Below are 25,507 nucleotides of genomic sequence, written 5' to 3'. Positions count from 1 at the left end.
ATGTATTGGAAAGTGATAACTACGTAGATCAATCGAACGAAACAGTGCAATCCACGTAGAATTTTCTCCACCGCTTGCGGTGCACAAAGAATTTCGCCCTTTTTTTTATATAGCATTTAGAGCTAAACACAATGTGGGTTAGATATTAGTATGTCCAATAAAGCTACCACCCACCAAATAATCTCCTTGGCAAGGGTTTAGATTTGGCTTTTAGAATGATACGTGAGAGCTAGGCTAGGTTGTCGATTTAGAGTCAAAATGACAAAGTGGCTCTTTATGAACCCCCAGGAAGATTTTATGCAAGACAAAGCATTTATTTCCATTTAAAGTCCACAATTGTCCCTTTCCAATTTTTTTCCTGGTTGTGTTTCATCAATTATGGAATATAATGAAGCTTTCTCGCAGGGAGCTAGTGAATTTTCACTATCAATTGTCATTCCAAAACATAAATACGACAAAATTTATCAAATTCATGATTCCCCCTTCCAAAGAAAGAAAAATCTTAGATAAGCAAAAGTATGAAACGTAGAAATCTAGCTGGTGGAGAGGAATAAAAATTTTATCACTATGTACTTTAAGCTCTTTAAAACTATATGTCCTTGCTTTTCTTATTTTTATTTAATGGATTTTTTGTTGCTTTGTAGCTCAAATATACATTACTTTCCTTTGAGGCCTATACCATAAAATTTTATATTTTTTCAATCAAATTTTCAGCCAATTATAGAACATAATAAATATTCCACAAAAAGACCAAACATATTTTGACTAGCAATTGTTGATCCGAAATATATATTCTTAAAATTTGTATAAATTTTATGAAAAAAATTGCTAAACATCACCGTATACACATAAGAAGTTGATTGGCAAAGTAATACCCAAGATTTATATTGATGAGAAATTATATTCTATAGTGTATGCACCATATGGCTATGTACACCACCAATCATACTTGATTATTTTTATGGGTTTCATTTATTAAGTGTTCATCTCAATATTCCGTCATAGAAACAAACAACTATGATCCACTATGTACATGGCTCTATATGTTGTTTCTTTGTATTGATATCATCCATCCTGTACATTAAAATAATCTTTGATTATCTTACTAAATGAACCGAATAGTGTCATCAAAAAGTCCGATTGATTCCCTCATCAGAAAGATGGATCGATTCCTAGTAGTATCGAATTTCATGACAAAAGTCAGTTGGTTTATCAAACAAGGAAGACAATTCTTCTCACCATGACATTTAACCATCCAAAGTCACCCTCTTTTCTCATTCCTTTTTGGAAAGAAACCCCGCCCCTTTCTCATAAAGTTTTTGGCGAAACAAATCCTTTAAATCTTTAAAGGAGGCAGCCAGCTCAGTCCCTTCCCGCACCTAGCAACATAATCATTGCCCAGGATCCTAAAATACAAAAACCAAAAAGCCCAAATCCACGGTCAACAGCTAATTTCCAGCGAGCCCAAACCCCACGCACGTCCCAGACCCAATCCAAAGCTGCAAAAGCCACCCCCGGCCCCTTCCCTCCAATTCCCCCTCTCCCACGGTTATCAGTTTCCTCCCCAACCCTAACAATAAAAAGCCAAGAAACCAACCACTCCTCGACCGAGCGAGCGGCCCGACGACGTCTACATCCCTTCTCCCCTTCTATCCGCCGTCCCGCTCGACGAAACCCTAGCTTCCGACCGCGCCCTCCGGCGATGGACCAGCAGCAGCAGCAGCAGCTGGCGGCGATCCTCGGCGCCGACCCCGCGCCCTTCGAGGCCCTCGTCGCCCAGCTGATGTCCTCCGCCAATGACCAGCGATCGCAGGCGGAGTCCCTCTTCAACCTCTGCCGCGACCTCCAACCCGACGCCCTCGCCGCGAAGCTCGCCACCCTCCTCCAAGCCTCACCCCACCTCGAGATCCGCGCCATGTCCGCCATCCTCCTCCGCAAGCTCCTCACCCGCGAGTCCTCATCCTCCTCCTCCGCCTCCGGCGACTCGTCGCCGTCCTACCTCTGGCCTCGCCTCTCCCCGACCTCCCAGGCCTCGCTCAAGTCGCTCCTCCTCGCCTCCGTCCAGCGCGAGGAGGTCAAGTCCATCGCCAAGAAGCTCTGCGACACCGTCTCTGAGCTCGCTGCCGGCCTCCTCCCCGATGACGCCTGGCCGGAGCTCCTCCCCTTCATGTTCCAGTCCGTCACCTCCGACAACCCCCGCCTCCAAGAATCGGCCCTCCTCATCTTCTCCCAGCTCGCCCAGTACATCGGCGATACCCTCCTGCCCCACCTCCCCACCCTCCACTCCGTCTTCCTATCCTCCCTCTCCCACCCCACCTCCGCCGATGTCCGGATCGCCGCCCTCGGCGCCGCCATCAATCTCGTCCAGTGCCTCCCCTCGGCCAGCGACCGTGACCGCTTCGGCGACCTCCTCCCGGCCATGATGCGTACCCTCACCGAGTCCCTCAACTCTGGCAAGGAGGCCACCGCCCAGGAGGCCCTCGAGCTCCTGATCGAGCTCGCCGGCTCGGAGCCGCGCTTCCTTCGTCGCCAGCTGCCGGACGTTGTCGGCGCGATGCTCCAGATCGCCGAGGCCGATCGCCTCGAGGAGGGCACTCGCCACCTTGCTGTCGAGTTCGTGATCACGCTTGCTGAGGCACGGGAGCGTGCCCCAGGGATGATGCGCCGGCTCCCACAGTTTATCGGGCGGCTGTTTGCGGTGCTGATGAAGATGCTGCTTGACATCGAGGATGAGCCCGCCTGGCACAGCGCGGAGTCTGAGGACGAGGATGCTGGGGAGACCGGCAACTACAGCGTCGCCCAGGAATGCCTCGACCGGCTCTCCATCGCCCTCGGGGGGAATACCATTGTGCCGGTCGCGTCTGAACTGCTTCCAGCGTACCTGGCCGCCCCGGAGTGGCAGAAGCACCATGCTGCCCTCGTCACTCTTGCCCAGATTGCCGAAGGTTGCTCAAAGGTATCGTAACCTTTAAAAGACGATATTGGATCTAAGTAAAAGGAAACTTCTTTTAGATGAGTAACTGATCGCATGAAATGAAACGACGCTCCAAGCTAGGAGAGCAGTATTTTTGTTTATTTCATTCGTTTGGGTATTTCATTTCCCCGTTATGCAGGTGATGATTAAGAACCTGGAGCAAGTGGTGAACATGGTCCTCAATTCATTCCAAGATTCCCATCCCCGTGTGCGCTGGGCGGCCATAAACGCTATTGGGCAGTTGTCTACGGATTTGGGGCCAGATTTGCAAGTCCAGTATCATCAGAGGGTGCTGCCTGCATTGGCATCGGCGATGGATGACTTCCAGAATCCCCGAGTCCAGGCAAGTAATTTAGCAAGCCTGATGAGAATGAAATATTTACGATTATAGATTACCTGATGAGAATGAAATATCTACGATTATAGATTACAGGAAACTATTTTTATCGAATCAAATATTGCCTGAGTTAAGTACTCCTAGTAGCATATCATCAACAATTGTAATATGACCACCTTCAGTCCCATTAATCTACCAAGCTTACCTCTTGAATGATAGAATTCATGTTAATTTTCCATCTTGTGCTACCTTGAAAAGTGGCTCAAGAAGACATTATTTGTAGTTTTATTTATCCATTTGTTTTAATAGTATTGGTGAATTATATTCAGAATGTAACTTGGAACTCGATCTTCCTTTAGTTGGTTCAAGTCTTCTCCCAAATGCTTTAAGCACATAAGATTATGAAATCTTGAAACATGTTTTCCAAGCTGTATTTTGGTTTATTTTGTTGAAATATAAGCTATGTGATCTTTGCAAGTGATGGCAAGCCTAAGAGAAAAGAAACTGTAATAGAACTTTTATTTTCGGGCTATAAATCATTTGTTTATTTGGTGGTTCTTGTCAGGAAGTGATCAAGTTCAGAAACAGGTCAGTCACTTATTATTTATTGGCCTTGCTTGTTCCTCCATCTCTGTGTTCCACTTTCCTTGATCCTGCATTATCCTTTCATTTGTGGGAAAGATAGCCCAAACAATATCTCTTATGTACAACTTTCGCTGTTCCTGGTGCTTTTCTCAAAAATTTGGTTCCATGTTGCTCTTGTTAGATGTATTCATCATTGATGATAGTAATTGAGCTTTAGTTGTTATTTACAAGCAGTGATGAGATAGCATATTCCAGGAAGCCAAGTATTTGATGATAGTGTATTATATGGGTTGGTTTTGTTCTGGTTCTAGACACAACTACCCTCTGCATAAGCATGTAGTTGATTCACAGGGAACTCCCCACCCCCTTCATGGACCTTATAAGAATTGTTCTGCAATCCGTGCAGGCTAATTCTGCTACTTAATTTTTCTTCTTTATGTGCTTCTTGTCTTTGTTATCGAATTTCAAATTCCTGGGATAGTCTTTTTGTGTGAACCAATTCTTAATGAAAATGGGTTTGATTGATGTTGCAGGCCCATGCTGCTTCAGCAGTCTTGAATTTCAGCGAGAATTGTACACCAGATATTTTGTCACCCTATTTGGATGGAATTGTTAGCAAGTTGCTTGTACTCTTGCAGGTTATTTTCATGTTTGCTTTACTTTGTTCGACTTTGCCTATGCATTTTTTTTTTGTCTGGAGTTGCTAGAAAGGTTTGTAAAGTGCAAAATGCTTTAATCAGAATGGGAAGCAGATGGTGCAAGAGGGAGCTTTGACAGCTTTAGCATCTGTTGCAGATTCGTCACAGGTATTTGCTGAAGGCACATTTTATTAGGTTGCCTATTCTATATGTATATATTTTAAACGGTTTATTCTGGCATCAACATATTTCTGCAGGAGCAATTCCAAAAGTATTATGATGCTGTCATGCCTTATCTCAAAGCTATTTTAATGAATGCAACTGACAAGTCCAAACGGATGCTTCGTGCCAAGTCTATGGAGTGCATAAGTTTGGTTGGAATGGCTGTGGGCAAGGAGAAATTTAGGGATGATGCTAGACAGGTAGCTGACATTTTTCCCTCTCTCTAAAATTATTGACTCGATGGATCATCCAATTCTAAAGGTGTCTGCTGTGCATAATATTGTTGACCACTTTTATGGACTGAAGCTCATTTGATATCATCATGTTTATACTTTTCCTGCTAGATTGTCTAAAGTTGAACCCAGTCTCCTAGAAGAGTTATTCCCATCCTTTCTGGGGAGACAGCATGTTAGTGGTTAAGAATTTTGTGACTTGTAGTATTTTGACTTTGAGAGGTATCTCATATTTTAGAATGTAGCATACCTGCACGATGAACTTTAACAACTTTTTAATGAATTAAGGTGCTATAGGTTCTTGTTTGAAAATATTGAGAATATTAAAACAAGACTGTCTTATTCTGCAGCATTATCTTGGCAGTGCCATTGTTTACTAGCTCTTCTTATGGCTATTTTCTTAAAACATGAGAAAAATTTCAGTTCCTTGATTTGTTTGATGCCTTGCTAATGCTATGGAGTTAATGATTTAGTAGTAAGAGAGAAAAGGTTATATGTATAAAGTAGAGCTGACATGTGGGTGCCAACACAACAGTTCAAATAAGGTCAGACTCGATAGCCAGGTACCCAGTACCGATAATTTGAGCCATTGGATATCATCTACTATCTCTAAACTGCTTCTGTCAAAAATCATGTGATTTGGATATCATTGTTGTAATTCTTTTGTTGTTTTGGTCCTGGATTTGTTGGTCATCCTGCCTCTTATCTTCATCCTTCTTCTATTTTTAAAGTCTTATGGTATATATCTGCAAGTTCAGCTGATGATCATATGATTATTAAGCGTGATTATCGCACTCGTCTAACTGATTATTTCATGCTAGGTAATGGAGGTGCTGATGACATTGCAAGGATCTCAAATGGAGACAGATGACCCAATAATAAGTTATATGCTACAGGTATGTTAAGATCCAATAGCTTGAAATAGGACATAGACAGCCTATATGTTCCATTGTTTATTCCTTGTTTTGTGTCATAGGCATGGGCCAGACTATGCAAGTGCTTAGGACAGGATTTTCTTCCATACATGAGTGTTGTAATGCCTCCATTGCTTCAGTCTGCTCAGTTGAAGCCTGACGTAACCATTACCTCTGTTGATTCAGATGAGGATATAGAAGAATCAGATGATGAAAGGTTTGTTTTTACTGCTTAAACTCCAGTTTAAATATTTATTTTGGAATATTTGGCAACTACTGGAGTACATTTGCAAATTGTTCCAACTTTATTTCATGCAAACTTCAACATTGTAAACAAGGTTATATGTGTTGAATGCTAAGCAGTTATCATGCATGATGAAGCTCCAGTTGAGGTAAAACCTGTAGATGTCTAATTTGCTTCGTTGGCTGTGATATAGGTGCTAAATTTCCTCTTTGGAGAGATTCCAAGCTCAAACAGTAGGAACATTTTTTTTTTCCTTTTAATTTCGCAATTCAATCAATCCCCTTGAGGTTGTGTCCTCTAATTAGTTCCGAACTTGAGTCAACCATTTCATTGTTAGCTTTTTAATTAGATTCTGTCTGGACGAAGCCTCTGATCTATAAGCTCAAATGCAGCAAGTTCAAATTTGTTTTCAAACTTTTGGTATTGAATTTGATATTGTCCCACATCACCAACCCTGTTAAGATATAGCAGCTAAGGTTGCATAGTTCACAGTCCCTATATAACTAACACTTTTCTCTTGGGGATCTGGTGCTTGTAATGCTGATGATGATGTGATAATGTCGATCTTGTCTCTCACTTCAAGACACAGACTCTTTAAATTTTTTTTTTCTAATGGTTGCTGTTTTGCAGATATGTGTGGTTTTTACTAATGTTTTTTTTTTTTATTTGCATTAAAAAATGTTTGGTTTTTCTTTCTTTCTATGTAATATAGAAATAACTTAGAATGGCTTATCATTTTGGTTAAATGCATCGGGCATTCATGTATAGATATTATAATGGGTATATTAACTAATCATATACATATAGTTGTATAGCTATTTGACGTTGCATTTGGAATTTGAGTCAGTGATTTTTTGAATCCCAATTGCAGCATGTTGTCACTTGTCATGAGATGATGTGACACATGTTTCCATTTTAACCATGTCATGCTTGTAAGGCAAGTGATGACATTTTTCCACATCAACTATGTCTAACACATCTTATTGCCTTGTTCACCTGTTAACACCGATCAAATATACAACTTACACAAACTGTATGACCTGCACTCTTGTCACTTTACAATGAGGATTCTGTGAGGCTTTTTTGACACCAACCAGTTACTGATAGGGTTGGATCAACATTTTGAAATTGGTAAAATGTGGACATGACATAACTGGCCTCTTCCTCCTCAACGAACAATGTGCTTGCATGACTCCAACTTCATGCAGAAGATTTATGTTATATAGCTGACACAAAACTGACTCATTGCCCCTCAACTTGCATTATATAGGTTGCCTGATTGAGAAGCAACATGAGAATCATGCATCGATCTGTAACTTTTGTGTTTGCAATTTCTTACCATATGTTTGATCTGATTCTGGCAAATGTGTCTTTCGTAATCTGGTTAACGAAACCATGATGATTATTACGTATGAACTTGATCTATCAGCAGGTTGCATAGTGTGGTGCTGCGCAACCAAAAAAAGAAGAAAAGAAAGTAAATCATGATTAAAAATGACCTGATGAACATCTTAAAATGCAATGTAATTGTATCCATTCTCATCTGTGCTCTCTGTCTTAATAAAATATGCTGTTCATTGTATGCCATCCTTGTATCATATGAACTTTCATATAGTACCACAATATCTACATTTCAAAAACTCCCTTGACAACTTCCATTTTTTATAGCTTTAATTATTCTGGACCTTGTGCTTTTCATTAACTTATATTTGTCCTGCTATGGTTCCCCTCTCTTCTGCTAAGCTAGTCTGCTGTTATGCCCGACATGATCTGTCTGATATCCTAGGATATGGAATCTGCATGGGTTATTTGTTATTAAGTGATGTTGCTTTTGTAGATATGTGCAACTCATTCACTTGAGTTATATATTAATGCAGCATTGAAACCATCACTCTTGGTGATAAAAGAATTGGTATTCGGACTAGTGTCCTGGAGGAGAAAGCCACAGCTTGTAACATGCTCTGTTGTTATGCTGATGAACTCAAGGAGGGTTTCTACCCATGGATCGATCAGGTTGGTTATGATCAGTGTTTATTACATTTCCTTTACCAGGCCTTTATCTAATTGAATAAACTTGTCTATTTAAAAGGAAATGATCATGTAACATACAAATTATTCACAGGTTGCTCCTACTTTGGTACCTCTTCTCAAATTTTATTTCCATGAAGAAGTCAGGAAGGCTGCTGTTGCTGGTATTTCTATGCTTTTGTTGTTTCCTATCTTGTTTGGGCATAAGTTTTTCTTCTAAGAATCCAATGTGATTTTTCTATTTACTTCCAGCCATGCCAGAACTACTTCGTGCAGCAAAGTTAGCTGTGGAGAAAGGGCTGGCTCCGGGTCGTGATGAATCATATGTTAAGCAGTTGTCTGACTATATAATTCCATCTCTCATTGAAGCTTTGCATAAGGTTATCCTACAACTCTGTATTTAACAAAACTTCTGTATTTGCTGATGTCTGAGATTTTAATCTCATTTCTGTACTTATATTTGTATTTTGGAATGATTTCTCTGATTTTAGGAGCCTGAAACAGAAATTTGTGCATGCATGCTGGATTCATTGAATGAGTGTTTACAGGTTTGTCTCCTCCCTCTGCCTAATTTTTCCGTTGATTTTTTTTAAAGAGCTTGCTTGTTATTTTTTTGCCTGATAGTGTAGCACAATTGTTTGTATTGTCAACTCTGTGAGTATCTCCTAACTGGTTCAGTCAAGTCTATTATATTAAACAGATGTCTTATTTATTGTGAGCAAGAAGGTTTTCTGGTCTAGGGAGAATTTAGTGCAAGTTGACTTGTTCTGAACTGCATGCTCTCAGCACTGAAGAGTTCTGTTACTTGCATCCATTGCTAACATAGAAGTTCTTGTGTGATAATAAGTTCACTAATTATGAACATTGTCTACTGAGGGAAGTTGGTATATCAATGTGAAACTTTGGTTGTCTGAGCAAGGCCACTAGCTTCAAACTTCGGTTGATGTGTGATAGAAGCTTAGCTAATTTTGGTCTTGTTAGAATCTGTGTATAATCATAATTCTGTGGGTCATTTTGGCTTGAAGGTATGGAAAAACATACATAAGATCTTAGCTAATCCTTCCTCATCAATTCCTAGAGATGCTGGAACTTCTATTGAATGGAAAAAAGAAATTGAACTGTTATATCTGACCTTCCCTATTGAAATTTCCTCTCCTTTAACTTATTATGCAGTAGGACAGTTTTGCAGGAGATTGCAATGGGTTGAGCTACATATTAGGATTTAATACTTGTTTTGCGTAATCTGACCCATTGCTTAGAATGAATGGACATTTGCTGCATGATTGCATGAGCAGGGATGGGTTACACCAATGTTAAAGTGTTTGTTGACTTTGTGCAATGCATGACGTCATGGCCTTGGTAATGCAGAGTGATTGGACTGTTAGTGCATTTTGTCATGGCTTTGCTTAAGTCATTATTCTCAAAAATAAGAGGTTGTTGGTAAAGCCAAAGAATTTCAGTGGTAAGATTTGATGCATTCTTTTTTTGACTAAACAAAGATTTTGTGGCTAAAACAATATGTATGCCCTGCATTACCTTTGCAATCAGTGAGTTATGGAGGCCTGTTTAACTGGGAATCAAATGTTTTGGAATGGCTTATTGTGTATCTGGTACAGTATATGTGACTATTAATATTGGATGTTTTGATGGCCATCGGACTTTCACCATTATTTTGTAGTTGCCCCAAATGCAATAAAAATGTACAAAGGAATGGATAAGGCTTCTCAGAACCTGGCAATTCTTAAAACAGATCTTCAGTGAAGAGAGTATCATATTGGCTATGGTGATCTTAGTTTCTGTTCTAGGACCACATCTTAAGGTTACAGATATGTTTGGCATCTTAAGGCTTTTTTTTTTTTGCAAAATATTTGAATTCTTTGCTGTCAAACTCCAAATGCCACTGCTCTGTTAAACCATTTATTTTAACAATCATTTCTTGATCTTTGTTTTATGCTTTCTCTTAGATTATACTCTCTTTCTCTCTCTTACACACACAATTATTGGAGCTTATCAAATATGATAATGTCTTGATATTACTATGAGCAAAAAATCAATTGCAACCTGTGGTTTTATTCTTTTTTTTTTTTTTTTTTGTTCAGCTCTCTGGACCGCTTCTTGATGAAGGCCAGGTGAGAAGTTTAGTGGATGAGATCAAGCATGTGATTACAGCAAGCACAACTAGGAAAAGAGAAAGGGCAGAAAGGACCAAGGCAGAGGACTTTGATGCTGAGGAAGGAGAATTGCTTAAAGAGGAAAATGAACAGGAGGAAGAAGTCTTTGACCAGGTCTGTCATAACTTTTCAACAATCATACTTCTGTGGATGCTTAACAAATTACTTCTTGTAAGCTTAGCCCTCCACATGTTCATTTATATATGGTGAAACTTGATCTTTGTCCTGTGTATTGCTTCCATTGTGATTTTTTTCTTCAGGTTGGCGATTGCTTGGGCACTTTGATCAAAACTTTCAAGGCTTCTTTCTTGCCATTCTTTGATGAACTTGCTATGTATATAACACCAATGTTGGTAAGTCCTGAAAAGCATGCTACTCGTATTTATATTAAAATTTTATACATTGGAAAGATGGAAATGTTTTACTTGATCAGCCTCCTCTTTTAAGGTTTAGGAATTACTTATTGTGGTGGACCTTTTTGATATGTTTTATGTTGTTAATTTGGATGCCAGTAATAAGTCAAGAGTCCGTTTTGTGAAAAACATACAAGTTGCTTTTCCTTGGCTATATCTTCAATCATGTTTATGCCAGCTGTGGTTATATTTATATTGCTCATAGCAGCTTTTTTTACTGTTATGTGATCACTAGAGTGGATTATGATCAGTGATCTGTAGACCATCACTCTATACCAACATGCTAAGTCACTTGGAAACATTAGAAAAGCTAGCTCAAAAAATTAGCACCTTTTCATTTACATATTTAACCAGCCTCTTTTCTTCAGATTTATATAAGTTGAGTATATGCAGAAATTAACACATCTCTTGTTCCATTACATTGCATGTCCTATACCTAAACTTGGATTTTCTTAATTTGATGTGATTATCCATTTGTACCTAACTTGGTAGTAGAAAGTAGTACTTGCTGTTGGCTTGGTTATTATTTATCTTTGTGGTCAACCTAAGATGTTTAGGTGGAAGATTCAATTTCCTGTGCTTGTTACTTTATACCTTTTCTATTTCTGAACCCTGTTTGTATCAAACAACCTTTAGTTATCAGATAGAAGTTCTGTTGAGTGAATTCTTCAACCAATGGTTAGAACAGTAAATCAGTCAATTTCTTCAGCTGGCTTATGTTTCATGGCCTTTATTTATGCAGGGAAAGGATAAAACAGCTGAGGAGAGAAGGATTGCCATTTGCATTTTTGATGATGTTGCAGAACAATGTCAAGAAGCTGCTCTGAGGTAAGTTTGTTCCTTGAACTCAACTGCTTGGAAAATAGGCTTTTAATCTAAAATTTTTCTCTAATGTTTTCTTTTTACATTGAGCAGATATTATGATACTTATCTTCCTTTCCTATTAGAAGCATGCAATGATGAGAATGCAGATGTTAGACAGGTTTGCAATTCCTTCTCTAACCTTATTCCTCTGCATTACCTTGGAACCTACACATGCATATGCACAAACAACTTTACTTTGATAAATTCCCCATACGCATATCCATCAGGATTTTCAAGTTATCATAGGTTAATTTCAACAAGTAATCATCTTCAGGCTGCTGTTTATGGAGTTGGGGTTTGTGCTGAATTTGGTGGTTCTGTGTTCCGACCGCTTGTTGGAGGTATCCCCAATAGAATTAAATGTGTGAATATTTTGCATATCTATATGCTTCCCTTTTGTGCAGTATTATTAATATTGTTTTGTATGATTTTCTTTTTCCATTCAACAGAAGCTCTCTCAAGGCTAAATAATGTTATTAGACATCCTAATGCGCTACATTCAGACAATGTGATGGCATATGATAATGCTGTTTCAGCTCTTGGGAAAATATGTCAATCCCACAGGGATGGTATTGATGCAGCTCAGGTATTTTTAGTTTTTAATTATTCTCCCCTTCCTGCCCTCTCTCTCTCAACATAATTGAAAAGCTTGTTCTCACAAAGGATGTAGCCATTGATCAGAACAAATGACAATGAATGATATAAATAAACTATCCTGCATATTTGAATAAGGTTTGTATTTGTTGTTCCAAATAGATGATACACTGATGATTAATGGCTAAAAGAGATCTGGCTAATTAACATCTTCTCTTGAAAACTTGCTATTCGAGGAATCTTGCTATTTGCTATTTATGTCGAGGAAGGATTAAGACTTGTTTTATCTTAATGATTTCTACTAAGTAAATTTTCTTTTAGATTTTTAGAAATGGATCCTTTTCACAATGCTTTGTTGTTTTATATAATGTTATTTTATTATTTTTTGAGTGTATTTAAGATTTTTAAGGTTGTTGGTTTGTACTGTGAATAAATCTTCCATGCTTGATCCTAAATTTTATTAAAGATGTAGTTGTTGGCACTGTTTGCTTGATATGTTGGAAATTATTTGAATAAAACCAAATAGATGTGTCATTTATTGAATCCTGCTAACAGTAAATTGACTAGGAAGCTATCTAGGACTGCATGTAGAGTTCAATAGCTTGCCTGTAAAATAAATTGATCAAGACCATGTGTAAAGTTCTGTATGCAGCCTTGAAAAAAAAAAAATCTAATTTGGTGTCTGATGGATTGCAGTCTTGTATAAACTTCATTTCTATCAGTGACCATATTTGTCATATGGTTACCCCACCCATTTGCTTGCAAACTGATATATCAGTCCATCTTCATAATACTTGCCTTCATCTTGTGTGGCTTTTCAATTTCTGAATGTTGTTTGGTTGTGCCTTGGGGACCTTTATTCCCTGCATGTATAAGAGGATCATCATTACCTCTAGCTGAACTATGTTTCTCATTCCACAATTTCTGGATTTTGCTGCAAATGGATCAGGTCAGCTTAAAGCCTGGGTTACTCAAGCTGTGTTTTCAAGTAGCTGCCTGCCCAAGATATACCCAATTGCAAACCATTCACTTGGTTGGCTGTAGGGGTGGTAATTCGTGTTCGCGTGTAACACGATTATGGAGAACACGAACACGACATGATTAATAAGCAGGATTCTCCAACACGTACACGAATCTGTTTATTAACGTGTTACCTGTTTAACATAAGTATTAAACATGTCGTGTCGGGTTAACACGTTTACATGACACGTTTAACATTAATAACCTGTTTTACATAAAATATATATTTTTAAAATGAGAAAGAGAGAGAGGGAGAGTTGAGTTTGGTGGCTGTGTGTGGGGGCTGATACGTTTGTTTAGTTTTGTTTTAGGGTTTCTAATGAAAAATAATCATTGACTTTATAAAAAAATACAAAATTACATATTTTTTCATATGTGAGTTGAGTTAAACATGTCATAAATGGGTTCACAGGTTAACACGCAATACGACACAAAATTCTTCGTGTCATAAACGGGTCGACACAAACTTGTATAAGCCCAACACTAATATGAAAATTTCGTGTCGCGTGTTGTGTCGTGTCGTGTTCATGTGATCATGTGTCGTGTTGAAAATTGCCACCTCTAGTTGGCTGTGTTGGATCTAATTCCCGCACAAGCCCTATTCACATCTAACTTGATAAACTGAAGTTTGATTTTTGAATTAATTTTTGTTGATTTTGGTTGGGGCCCATTCGTGTCCTGTTGGCCAAATTAATTCTACATGATTCAAGCTTAATGTAAAAGAGGTTTCTGTTCTTTACTTTTGGACCATACTCAATCCAAAGGTCTGGAATTTGTTCATAGAAAGGACCATGATCCTGGTAGGTTCCAGGCTAGCTGACCCATTTCAAACTACAGGCATTTTGGTTATTGCATGTTGAAGGGTTTTATCCTTGTATCTTTGGCAACATTTGATGTTTGATTTCTCTGGAATTTTCCCTAGAGAGGCATGTAACTGCAGTCAGTTTTGACCAGACCTTTTTAATTAAAAGAAAAACTTGGCATCTTTTCTAGGCTTTTTTTGCTTTTGTCGTGAGTAGAACCATAGTTCTATCTCTACACGTTTATTTTCTGTTCACACTGTGCTCGTTTTTGTCTCCTCACTCTCTTATTTTTTTCAGCATGCAGGGGCACTAGATTATAGTGCCACTTTAATTTACTCTTTTTTTTTTGTGGTTAAATTTCATCTATTCCAGATTACCTCGGCATCTTTCTTTAAATGTTTTCTCGTTATGTGATCTGCCTCCTTTTTCTCTTCTTTAGTCCAAATGAAGAAAGTATATTATAAGGCACTGGGAGGGGGGCAGTAAGGGAGAATATTCTGTGCAATCTAGCACGGTGAAATGATTGGAGTCATGTATGTTGAGGCAATGACAAGTCTTATAAGAAATTGTGGAGAGGTGAATTTCTAGTCCTAGGAGAGTTTATACCAAGGTTCAAAAGGAAACCTGTGTGTTCTTCTTTAATAAGTTGGGTAATAAAAGGGGTCCAAAGGAACTGGATGTGTGTAGCAAATATAAGAATGTTGATATGGATATATGGTAAACTTAGGATGGATAAAGTTAAGACCAAGCAAACTTGAGGAATTAAAGTACACAAGTTTGAGGACAAAGTGGTGAGGAACTGGTTGTGATGGTATGAACTTGTCCAATGAAAACTTGAGAAAACTCCAGTCAGGAAAGGAGCTGGTATGGTGTTGAAGAGCCTTGGAGAATGAGCCTAGAATGCATGGACGGAAAATTTGAGAATATTGCTTAATGAAGAATTATCGAACCAATGCCAAATAATTAGGAAAAGGCTTGATGTTAATGGCTATGTCTGCAAGTCATTTTTAAATGTGAGAGGATGCATGCTTGGCCATGCTTCAATTTTCTTGATAGCAAGGTATGCTGAAACATCGAGTTGATGAGGCCATTACGCTGTTTCAACCGCATAAACAATAACATATGCAATGTACCCCAAAAAAAAAGAGCACGTGCAAGCTGTTGTGCTTGTTTGTGCACATGTAGCCAAGAATGAGCATTTTTAAGGGCACAACTGGCTTGTGTGGTTTTTTGCAGAGTAAGGTTTTCAGCCTCGGAAATCAATATATTCCAGTCATTATTCTGATTTCATTATTTTTTTCATGACCACCCTTTATCCACGGGATGAGTCACCTTTTTTTTCCTGACAATTTGTCTGTTGGAATGCAAAATAGGCAATACCACTATTGGTATCATGTTTTTGTCATGACAACCTTTCATGCTTGCCAGGTTGTTCCTGCTTGGTTAAACTGCTTGCCAATAAAAGGTGATTTGATTGAGGCCAAAGTTGTACATGAGCAGCTTTGTTCAATGGTTGAAAGGTAAGTGCAGGTCTTTGCTCTATTTATGTGACATGTAATTAGGTTTTTATATGATAAGTTGTGTCATTTATATGATAAGTATTCTGTCATTTATGGGAAAGTGTACTGATTGACAGGCTGTCTTGTTCACAGGTCGGATAGGGAGCTTTTGGGTCCTAACAATCAGCATCTTCCTAAAATTATTTCTGTATTTGCTGAGGTAATCTTCTTCTTTTGCTCTGCTATAAAGCCTTGGGTTTTGCTGCCACTGCTTACTACTCCGTGAACTAATGATTATATATGCAATATATCCATTGTTTTTCTAACTTTGCTGGTGGTCCTAAATTTTGTTCAAAACTCTCTCTCTCTCTCTCAAGTACTAGTTATACTGCACATGCAGGTGCATGGGCCTGCTAAAGACTTTAGATTTGGATGATTTAACTAAAACCTGAATCCTAAAGAGGTCTAAAAATAATTAACGATAATTAACCTTTTTAATATTTTGTAAGCATTATATCTCATCCTTGCTTCTTGCTTTAGAAATATCTCACCGTGCTCCCTTGAAAATTCTGAGTGTCCGAAAGTATTTGGATATCCTTTGTAGAAGTTTTTGGAGTCCCTTTTGCTATACATACCTAGTATGTTTTAAGCCTTTTAAAGAGAAATCTAAGTAGGGTTATTTTTGGAATTGAAAAATTTGGAAATTAAATTCCTTTATATTTTTTTTAAATTTTAAGGTTTTGAATATGCACAAAAGATGCAACACTATTTAGTTTTTGTTCTACAGCAACAAATGGTAAAGGTAATAACTGATCTGTTGAAGAGTAAGGCTTGTTAATGATGCCAATCCTCCCATTCCCCTGCCCTCCCTCCATGCATGTCCTCACCCTTTTTTTATCGATAGGTGTAATGGAAAATCTCCGTACCAATGTCCCCTCACCCTGAATCTGGCTGTTCTGCTGTGTAGGTCTTATGTGCAGGCAGGGATCTGGCCACAGAACAAACTGCTGGCAGGATGATTAATCTTTTGAGGCAGCTCCAACAAACACTGCCACCATCTGTCCTCGCTTCAACCTGGTCTTCCTTGCAGCCTCAGCAGCAGCTTGCGTTGCAGTCAGTCTTGTCATCATAGTTTTTTCTTTGAGACGGTTTTCTGGTTATAGTACATCTTTTTATAATTACAACCCATTCTTTGTATGCCCCTATATTTGTCGAGTCATGTCATCCATGAGTGCATTGTTTGGTTGCGGTAAATATATTATTTTTCGGCAAGAGATTTTGTGATTTTGGTGTAGAGTGTGTATATTATCGACAGCAAAATGCATGTTTGGAATCTGTGCTAGAGTGGCAAAAGTGGGTGGCTATAGAATTTTGCTAGTTGAAAATAGTTCTGCAACAATTTTGGTGCTTGATCTGTTATTTTTCTATTGAAGTGTGAAAATCATCCTTCAGTATGTAATTGTTAGTTCTTCATACCTTCCTGTATTTATGGGATTTGTATGTTAAGCAAAATTTTGTAAGAGTACCTTCTCTGGCAAGGACTTGGTTGGTCATTACTGGGGAGTTAGGTTGCATTTAGTGGCATACGTTGTGTTCAGATGTGCATAGCCAGATGATATCAGATTAGCTATAGATGCTAAAACATCTGAAAGGGTGAATGATGCTCATAACAGATATATTATAAATTGGGCTCATATTGGATGTGGAGAGTTCAAATTATGCCTTTACTCATGCTCAGTTCACTGTTTCTATTTTCGGTGTTGCGCAAGCCCATTATATATCGCAAGGTGAAGGCAGATGTTTGCTTAATGTTATACTTGTGCTCTTTAATGTTATACTTGTTTGTAACCGGTGCTGTGTAGCGGATTTTTATTTATACAAAAAAAGAGGTTATGGAGCGGTGCTTCAGCTTTCATCGACGGGAGCTTGTTCATTGAAATTAAACAAAAAAAGTAAAATAAAATATTAGCTTAGTCTATTATCGAATAGATTAAAGAAAATATAAATGACATGTAAATGATAGAGAAAATTGTCATACTAATTTTATTTTTTTGTGGGTGATGATATTAAATATTAGAGAAATCTATCGTATAAAATGGACAATGAAAAGAAATTATCAAATTGTGCCAGGAGATTTCTCTGAAAGACTACTTCCGTTGAAGAGATGATATATTTATAAAATAATAAAAAAAATTATTTTTGGATATCGATATTTATAATTTTTCTTATTCACGTAATTATGATTGTCGATTTTAACTTTACTAAAGCAGTGATTTCTTATGTAGCACAATTTTACAAAAAAATTTAATTAAATTTATTTTTAAAATTATAATTAATTATCAAATTAAAATTTCAATGGCATATTATATATAATGTTATTAAAATAATATAAAATTAATTAGATTTAAATTAATATTAAAAAATTTAAATTTAATTTGAATTAGCATAATAATACCTATAAACAAATGATTACTTTGATTAAACAAATGATAATTAGAGAATATAAATACAGATGTTTTAAAATAATAAAATTATTTTTTGATAAAAATATCAATTTCTACATGTGATTCAACTTTAAATATTTATTAGAATTTTTAGAATAAGAAAACTCTTTTTTTCCACATATGTTGTTTTTATTTTTTAAAAATATAATTTATAAATTTAACAAAGAATTTTTTGTAAATAAAATCGGATAGGATTTTTTGGAAATAAGAAAATATATTGGGGTTTTTATGTAAAATTATGGTTTTTTTTATTTTTTATTTATTTTTTTATTTTCTCATTTCGCTCGTCTCTTTTTGTTCCTTCCGGATTTTTCTTATTTTCTTCTTTTGATGTAACTCTCTCTTTTTCTCTTCCTCCCTCCTCTGAACGTCGGAATCGAGTGACGCTGATCCTCCTCGTTGATGCTTGATCCCTCTCTTTAGAAATATGGTCTTTTTATTTTTTTTCCTTTCTTTCTTTCCTCATTTTGCTCTTTTTTCTTTCGTTCCAAATTCTTCTCATCTCCTCCTACTTTTGCCCTAATCTTCTCCTCGCCCTCCCTCCTCTTTCTACCTTTGCCCTAACCGTTTCTCCTCCCTCCCTCTCTTCTTCCTCTGTTGGTTCTTCTTTCCTCTTCTTCGTAAAAAATTTAGCCTGCTTTCTCCACCCTTCTTCTTCACGAGTGGAAATCTACTTAAGCTCGACACCATTGATGTCCGAAACAGATGGATCGCATTCCAGGATTGCCAGTAGCCATAGGTAAGCCATCCTCTGCTTCTTTTTTTTTTTTTCTAAACTATCACTTCTCTTCTTTTTTTAATTTTTTTTTGGGGTTCATCTATGTCTTTTTTTCCTTACTTCTCTCCAACTTCTTCTCATTCATGTTTCACCACTGATAGGTTAAAATTTTTCTTCCTTTTCTATCTACATCCATTCACCCTCCATTTCTCCAATCATTTTTAACCCTCTCCTTTTCTTTTGTTCTTTCCATTTTTTTTCCCTTACCCCGGTTCTATCTCGCTCATGTGTGAACATAGTTTGTTTCTCCTTAATTTTTTCTGTCCATCCACCCTTTGTTGTTTCCCCATTTCTTTGGCAATCTCCACATCCCTAATCCCAATCGAAAACCCCAACCCTAGCCCCACCCCTTCTATTGTTGGCCTGATGGTTTAGCCCAAAAAATCTATTAATTCAAGCCGAAGCCCAAGCCCAAGCCTAAGCCCAAACTCTCATAGGCTAAATTAAAGCCCAAGTCCAAACTTATCCGGATCAGGCCTTTAATCTGGCCCATATCCTGATCTTAACCTATACAGCTGACTCTAATCCCATATCCAGCCCAAGCCCACATATGTTTGGATCAAACCCAAAACCAAAAATTTTCAAACCAAGCCAAGTCTCAAGTCTACTCCTCAACCCACCCCATACCAGGTCTTAAACCTAATCATGGGCCTTAACCCATGGACCTGACCCCAGGCCCAAAAACCCCAAGCCCAAACTTGCGTAGGCCAAGTCAAAGCCCAAGTCCAAATCTATCCAGATTGGGCCTTCAATCTGGCCCATATCCTGGCCCTAACCTATGCAGCTGACCCTGAGTCCATATCTAGCCTAAGCCCATATATGTTTGGATAGGATAAAAATTTTTCAAATCGAGTTGAGGCTCAAACCCACTCCTTAGACTAACCATGGGCCTTAACCCATGGACCTAACCTCAAGCCTAAAAAAAAAAATTGGACCTGCCTTGGCCCACCATCAATTTTTGTTTTCATTGTTCACCCGTTCAATCAACCTTCCTTTTTGCATCTTTTTATCACGCTCTGCTCTCTATTCTCGATCATCCAATGCGATGATCTGTGAGCCCTTAATCCTCTAATCCTAAGTTTTTGGGTACTGCAAGGCTACTGCACTGCAGTAACAACTGTGATTTTTTTCTTCTTCCAATCCTTTAATTTTAGATTTCTGGATACTAATCCTTTAATCTTAAGTTTTTGGATACGACAAAGCTACAACATTGCAGTAGCAATCGTGCTTTTCTTTTCTTCTAATTCTTTAATTTTAGATTTTTGATACTGGAAGACTGCTGCACTGCAGTAGCAATCGTGCTTTTTTTTTTTTCCAGCACAGAAAGGCTACTGTATACAGCAGCAACCGTTCCTAGATCTTTTTTTCTTTTTTTTTCCTCCTTTCATCAACTCTTCGATTAATTCTATGGGAATTGAAAGGCTACTACAATACAGTAGCAACTGTCCCTTCATTTTCTTGCACAGGAAGTCTACTGCATTGTGGCAGCAACCATGTCTAGACCATTTTTTCTTTTCATGGACATTGTGGAAGGCTGTTAAATCATAACAGCAACCCTCTACCCATCCCTCTCCCAAATGATGGTGCAAAAAAATAAGGAGTGAAAGGCTGCTAAAACTAATGCAGCAACCCTCTTATCTTACTGTCACGTTTCTCATATGATGTTTAAAACTCTATAAAACAGATGAAGGAATAAAAACAAATTTGATAAATTTCTTGCCACATGGGGAAAAAATTCATCTGATTTGAGCTTTGGCTAATTTGAACTAAGAGCAACTTCTTTCTTCAACCGATGCTTTGCTACTTTGTACCTAACAGTAAACCAAAATATCTATCAGTCTTCAAAAATATCAAAAAAAAAAAAACTTCATCAAGAAATGTAAACCAGACGAATCTTGAACTTTCAAGGTGAGCAATGGAGATACCAGTTCTTAGAATTTCCTTAAGAAGCCAGTCTCAGCATGTCTTTTTCGATCACAATTAAGCTGAAAAGATCCTCTCCCATCTAATCCAAGCTCCCCACCATTCTACTCACCGTGCATAGTCAACCTCCTCCATAGCCTCTATAGTCCTGCATTATAGTTTTTTTTTTGTGTTTTTCTCTTTTTTTCCCATCCATTATGGTACAGTGGAACGGAACACGGATACATCATCGTGTTTGCCCACTTGCACCATCCCTTCTTTTAATGCCCTGCTAAAGCTACTCTGTTGCCCAGCTATGCAACCCAAGAGGGGGGGTGAATTGAGTTTCTAAAAATTTAAAGTTAATTTACAACTATGAAGATTTTATAACAATAAGCAGGATAAATATGGAGAGTAAAATTTATGCAAGGTGTAGAAGCTGGATGCAAGAATGCAAGAAGATAAGAAAATTTAAAAGGAGAGCAAGTAAGCACAACACAAACAAGAAGATTTATTGTAGTTCGGTGCCAACCTTGTACCTACGTCTACTCCCCAAGCTCCTACTTGGGAATTCAAATCCATTAAACTGTATTCAATCCGAATACAACGTCAGAACCTCCGACTCTAGCTATTCCAAGCTAGAACACTTGTTTCTCGGGTACAAACCAAACCAATACAATCCGATTCAAGGTTCGGATCAACCTTTTCACATTTTGGAACTTTTCCAAAACAAAATATCAACTCAAAATAGAGTACAACAGTTAATCACACACAAATACAGATGTAGCTCATTTAATGAGCAAATAAAGCTTTAAATACACTTTACACAATAAGAACGAAGCTCTTTTGATTTTTCTCAAGATGATTGAAGACTTGAAGGAGCTCTTGAGGGGTTGGTGAACTCGAAATAAAAGCTTCTTGAAAAACTTTTAAGAGGGCTTTTGCTTAGGGTTCAAATGAATGCTCGAAGAACCTTTTCAAAATCTTGTTGATTCCCTCCTTTAAGTACCTTTTATAACTTCAAATAATGGTGGAGAGTAATCTGGACTGAAATAGAGCCGTTGGAGCATATTAAATAGGCATTAAATGCAGCCAAAACGAGCTGAAAACTAGCCGTTGCGAAATTTTTCCATCACAGGGGTTGACTCATAGGGTCGACTCATGCTCATGAGTCGACTCATGAGGTCGACTTCTGTGGCACAGAACAGAAAATGACTATTCTGTAATTTTGGCCTACACAGCAGCAGAGGTCGACTCATAGGATCGACTCATGCTCAGGGGTCGACTCATGGGGTCGACTCATAGGGTGTGTCAGCCAAAAAATCAGCGTGCCGTTCAGCCTCTTTTGAGATGAGTCGACTCATGGGGTCAACTCAAATTTATAAACATGATTTTCTTTCAAAATACATATTCAAAAATATTAAAATTGCCTCTAATAGATTACAAATCTTGTGTTCTTGCTCTTGAGGCTTCCGAATCAGAACTTGATAAAATTATGATTTTGCCCCTGAAATACAATAATTTTTTTTTCAAATCAAAATCATTAGTAACCCCCTCAAATGCTTTGTAATCATCAAAATCAATTCAAGGAGCAACAATCTCCCCCTTTTTGATGATGACAAAATACTTGAGCAAAAGCATATATAAAGCATTGAACATGAATTTTAAATTTATGAAGATGCATCACTTCAATATCATAGCCAAGTATTTGAACGAAATGCATCATAAGCAGTTTGAAGATCAATTTGAAATTTGCTTATAAGTTCATTTGCTTTGAAAATTAGATAAAAAAAGAGCTGACGATTTTGGTTCTTTGACGCATTTGCTTAACAATTTTGCTTATTACTAATTTCTTTATTGCTTATTGCTTATCTTTATTGCTTATTGCTCAAATTCGATTTTGATTCTCTACTCCTCCTTTTTGACAGCATCAATTAAGATTCTCTACTCCTCCTTTTAAGGGATCTTGAAATGATAAATTTTCTTTACTCCTTTTTGATAGCATCAATTGAGATCTTAAGGGATTTTAAGGATAGAGAAAAGAAAAGAAAGATGACAAAAAGGATATATTTTCTTTACTCCCCCTTTTTGATACCACATTTTACTTCTTTAGCCCTCTTCTTTGATTGCTTATTTCTCTACTCCCTCTCGACATAGCAAACATAAAGGATATATCAACTTGATCATCTAAAAGATATTGCAATTCATAGTATTTCTCGACACTAATATGAGTTATTTTTCATATCTCATAATTAAAATAATTCAATTTGATCACATTCATAGACATTCGTTGAAAGTCAAAGTACATATATATATATTCAAAAGTGACTGAATACAAAAGGTGTCCCAATATACATGAGTCAACTCAAAATACAAAAGTCATGGATAGAAACTACCCAAGAGTTAATTAGCCAACAAATACAAGGTCCATAAGATAGATCCTAGACATAGGAGACAAACTAATCTAGATCTAATAGATGTTATGGCTAGAGGGATCAGAATCTGAAGAATCAAAGATAGGGTGAGGAGATATAGGATCAAGTCCACGGGCACGACCTCGACCACATCTGCCTCGACCACGGGTAGAGGTACCAGCACGAGTAGAGGGGTAAGAGGATCCTGGAGCCTGAGAAGCTACGGACTGTGCTATAAGAGAAAGTCTGATGGTGTCCAAAAGATCCAAGGCTCTCGATACAGACTGCATTAGGGCACTGAACTGAGTAGAAGCATTCTCACTGGAGCCCCTGATCTCTCTCCTCAAGAAGTCAAAATCACTCTCTAAGACTCCTCGAAGTCTAGCCACCTCTGCAGTTAGGTCTGAGACCTCTGTGATATCCTCATGCGGCTGGGGATGAACTAAAGCTAATACTTGCCCCTGCAAGTCTAATATTCTGCCTATCAGTCTCAAAATACATCCCTCAAGCTGCTCAATGCGTACCGACTGATCAGTAAGTATCTGAAAAATAGAAGAAATATGAGGGATCAGAGTCTGGTCTGAGTCACCCTGGGATGTCGATCTCTGAGCAAAGATTGAAGTGGCAAACTACTGAGATAGAACATACTGGGACATCATCTCAATCTGATCATCTGCTACTCTGAACTCTGAAGGATGTGCCCTGCTCTCTGACTGTGGAACTGAAGCATGCCTTCTCACAGACTTTGAAGGACCAGCCTTGTGATCAGATATGAACTGAATATCTGGGGATGCTCTGTGATCACGAAGAGGTGAAGATGGTCCCTCCTCCTCTGCTCTATCCTCCGCTCTCTCCACAACACCCTTTGTCCTACCGCCATCAGTCTTAGAGAAACCCATGCGATGCAGTGTGTGGCGGTTGATGGTGTCGGAATGAGATAGTTTAGCAACTGCCTCTCTCTCAAAACTGATTTCAAACCTTCTAAAAACTAAGGTGAGTGCCATACCAAAAGGCAAGTGAGCCTTGGACCTGTTCAGAATTTTCCTCATGGCCTCAAACATCAATGCTGGAAGGTTCGGAGGGGGTTTGGGTGATCACATGGTACATAATGCAAATATCCCTACCAGATAGAAGGTCGTGTCTACCACTCCTAGGGACAAACAGTTTGATTACCAAGTGATGTAACAGCCTCATCTTAACAGAAAGAATTTTTACTTTCAATTTATTTAGACTTTCAGTATAGATTCTCCCTAAGATAATATTAATTTCTTCTTCTTTAATAGAGAGCTCCATATTGGTATAGCCTTCACAAGGCAAATGCAGTATCTGTCCCAAATACACTGGATCAAGAATCATATCAACATCTTTTACTATAGATTTTACTGTTCCATTGTTATAGCTCAAATTTAAGTAAAATTTTCTGACTAGATCGGCATAAGTATTTTCTTTTAAAGAGCAGTAAAATTTCCATCCTTGATACTTAATCTTCGATCCAATAGTGAATCCTTCTTTTTCAAAAAACTTAAAATCAATATTTTTTCGGATTCCACTTTTCGGTCAGAGAGAGGTGCCTTGCTTGGGCTGATTGGGGACTGAGTGGAATAACCCACTTTTTCGGGTAACTTATCACATTTTCATGTTCATCCAATTTATTCCTATATACCCATTTTGTGCCAATTATTGAATAATTTTTAGATCTTAAAACTAAAGTCCATACATTATTTCTTTTAAATTGATTAAGTTCTTCTTGCATTGCATTTATCCAATTATCATCTTTTTCAGCTTCATCTATGGTTTTAGATTCAAGATGAGAGACAAAAGCAAAATGATTGAATGCATCTCTAAGTGAAGAGCGAGTTCTTACACCATTTGTAGGATCACCAATGATTAGTTTCTTGGGGTGATTGTGATCATATCTCCATTCTTTGGGTAGATCATTTGTACCTAGAGATTGTTCTTGTTGTTCTTCACCTTTCTCATTCTGTTTGTCTTCATGTTCTTCATCATCTTGAATGGTTGAGTCTTTTAAAGTGATCTCCTTCATCTCTTCTATAAGTGGATCTGCATCATCAATACCTTCATTCTTCCTTAAAAGAAGATCGTTAGTTTCATAAAAAATAACATGTATTGACTCCTCTACTATTAAAGTTCTTTTGTTGAAAACTCTAAAAGCTTTGCTAGAAGAGGAGTAACCAAGAAAAATTGCTTCATCGAATTTTGCATCAAATTTTCTTAGTTTCTCTTTACCATTGTTCAAAACAAAATATCGACAACCAAAAATATGAAAATATGCAATGTTTGATTTTCTTTCTTTCCAAAGCTCATAAGGAGTTTTCTTTAAAATTGGTCTAATTAAAGCATGGTTTAATA

At 37.7% G+C, this 25,507-nt stretch overlaps 1 protein-coding gene across 1 annotated transcript; it reads left to right on the top strand.

The window, feature by feature from the left end:
* The first annotated feature begins 1,535 nt into the window (after positions 1–1,535).
* On the top strand, positions 1,536–17,255 carry LOC105046460 (uncharacterized). Its single transcript, XM_010925056.4, has 20 exons — positions 1,536–2,956; positions 3,114–3,317; positions 4,430–4,534; positions 4,637–4,702; positions 4,792–4,956; positions 5,811–5,885; positions 5,966–6,120; positions 8,025–8,160; positions 8,270–8,339; positions 8,428–8,555; positions 8,667–8,723; positions 10,275–10,460; positions 10,607–10,699; positions 11,502–11,587; positions 11,675–11,741; positions 11,898–11,964; positions 12,073–12,209; positions 15,469–15,560; positions 15,693–15,759; positions 16,507–17,255. Exons 1-20 carry the CDS (start codon positions 1,703–1,705, stop codon positions 16,669–16,671), a joined length of 3,375 nt encoding a protein of 1,124 aa, XP_010923358.1. The 5' UTR covers positions 1,536–1,702; the 3' UTR covers positions 16,672–17,255.
* The last annotated feature ends 8,252 nt before the right edge of the window (positions 17,256–25,507 follow it).

This window comes from Elaeis guineensis, chromosome 6 (genome assembly GCF_000442705.2).
Source record: "Elaeis guineensis isolate ETL-2024a chromosome 6, EG11, whole genome shotgun sequence".
Classification (NCBI taxonomy): domain Eukaryota; kingdom Viridiplantae; phylum Streptophyta; class Magnoliopsida; order Arecales; family Arecaceae; genus Elaeis; species Elaeis guineensis.
Note: the sequence above shows the minus strand (reverse complement) of the source record. Positions and strands in the feature narration are given on the sequence as shown.

What these genes read in the sequence shown, in the direction of transcription:
- LOC105046460 (XM_010925056.4), top strand. Translation starts at nt 1,703, where the DNA reads ATGGACCAGCAGCAGCAGCAGCAGCTGGCGGCGATCCTCGGCGCCGAC. An exon ending in TGTCAAGAAGCTGCTCTGAG is followed by an intron (nt 11,588 to 11,674) that starts GTAAGTTTGTTC and finishes TACATTGAGCAG; the next exon opens with ATATTATGATACTTATCTTC. An exon ending in ATGGTATTGATGCAGCTCAG is followed by an intron (nt 12,210 to 15,468) that starts GTATTTTTAGTT and finishes CATGCTTGCCAG; the next exon opens with GTTGTTCCTGCTTGGTTAAA.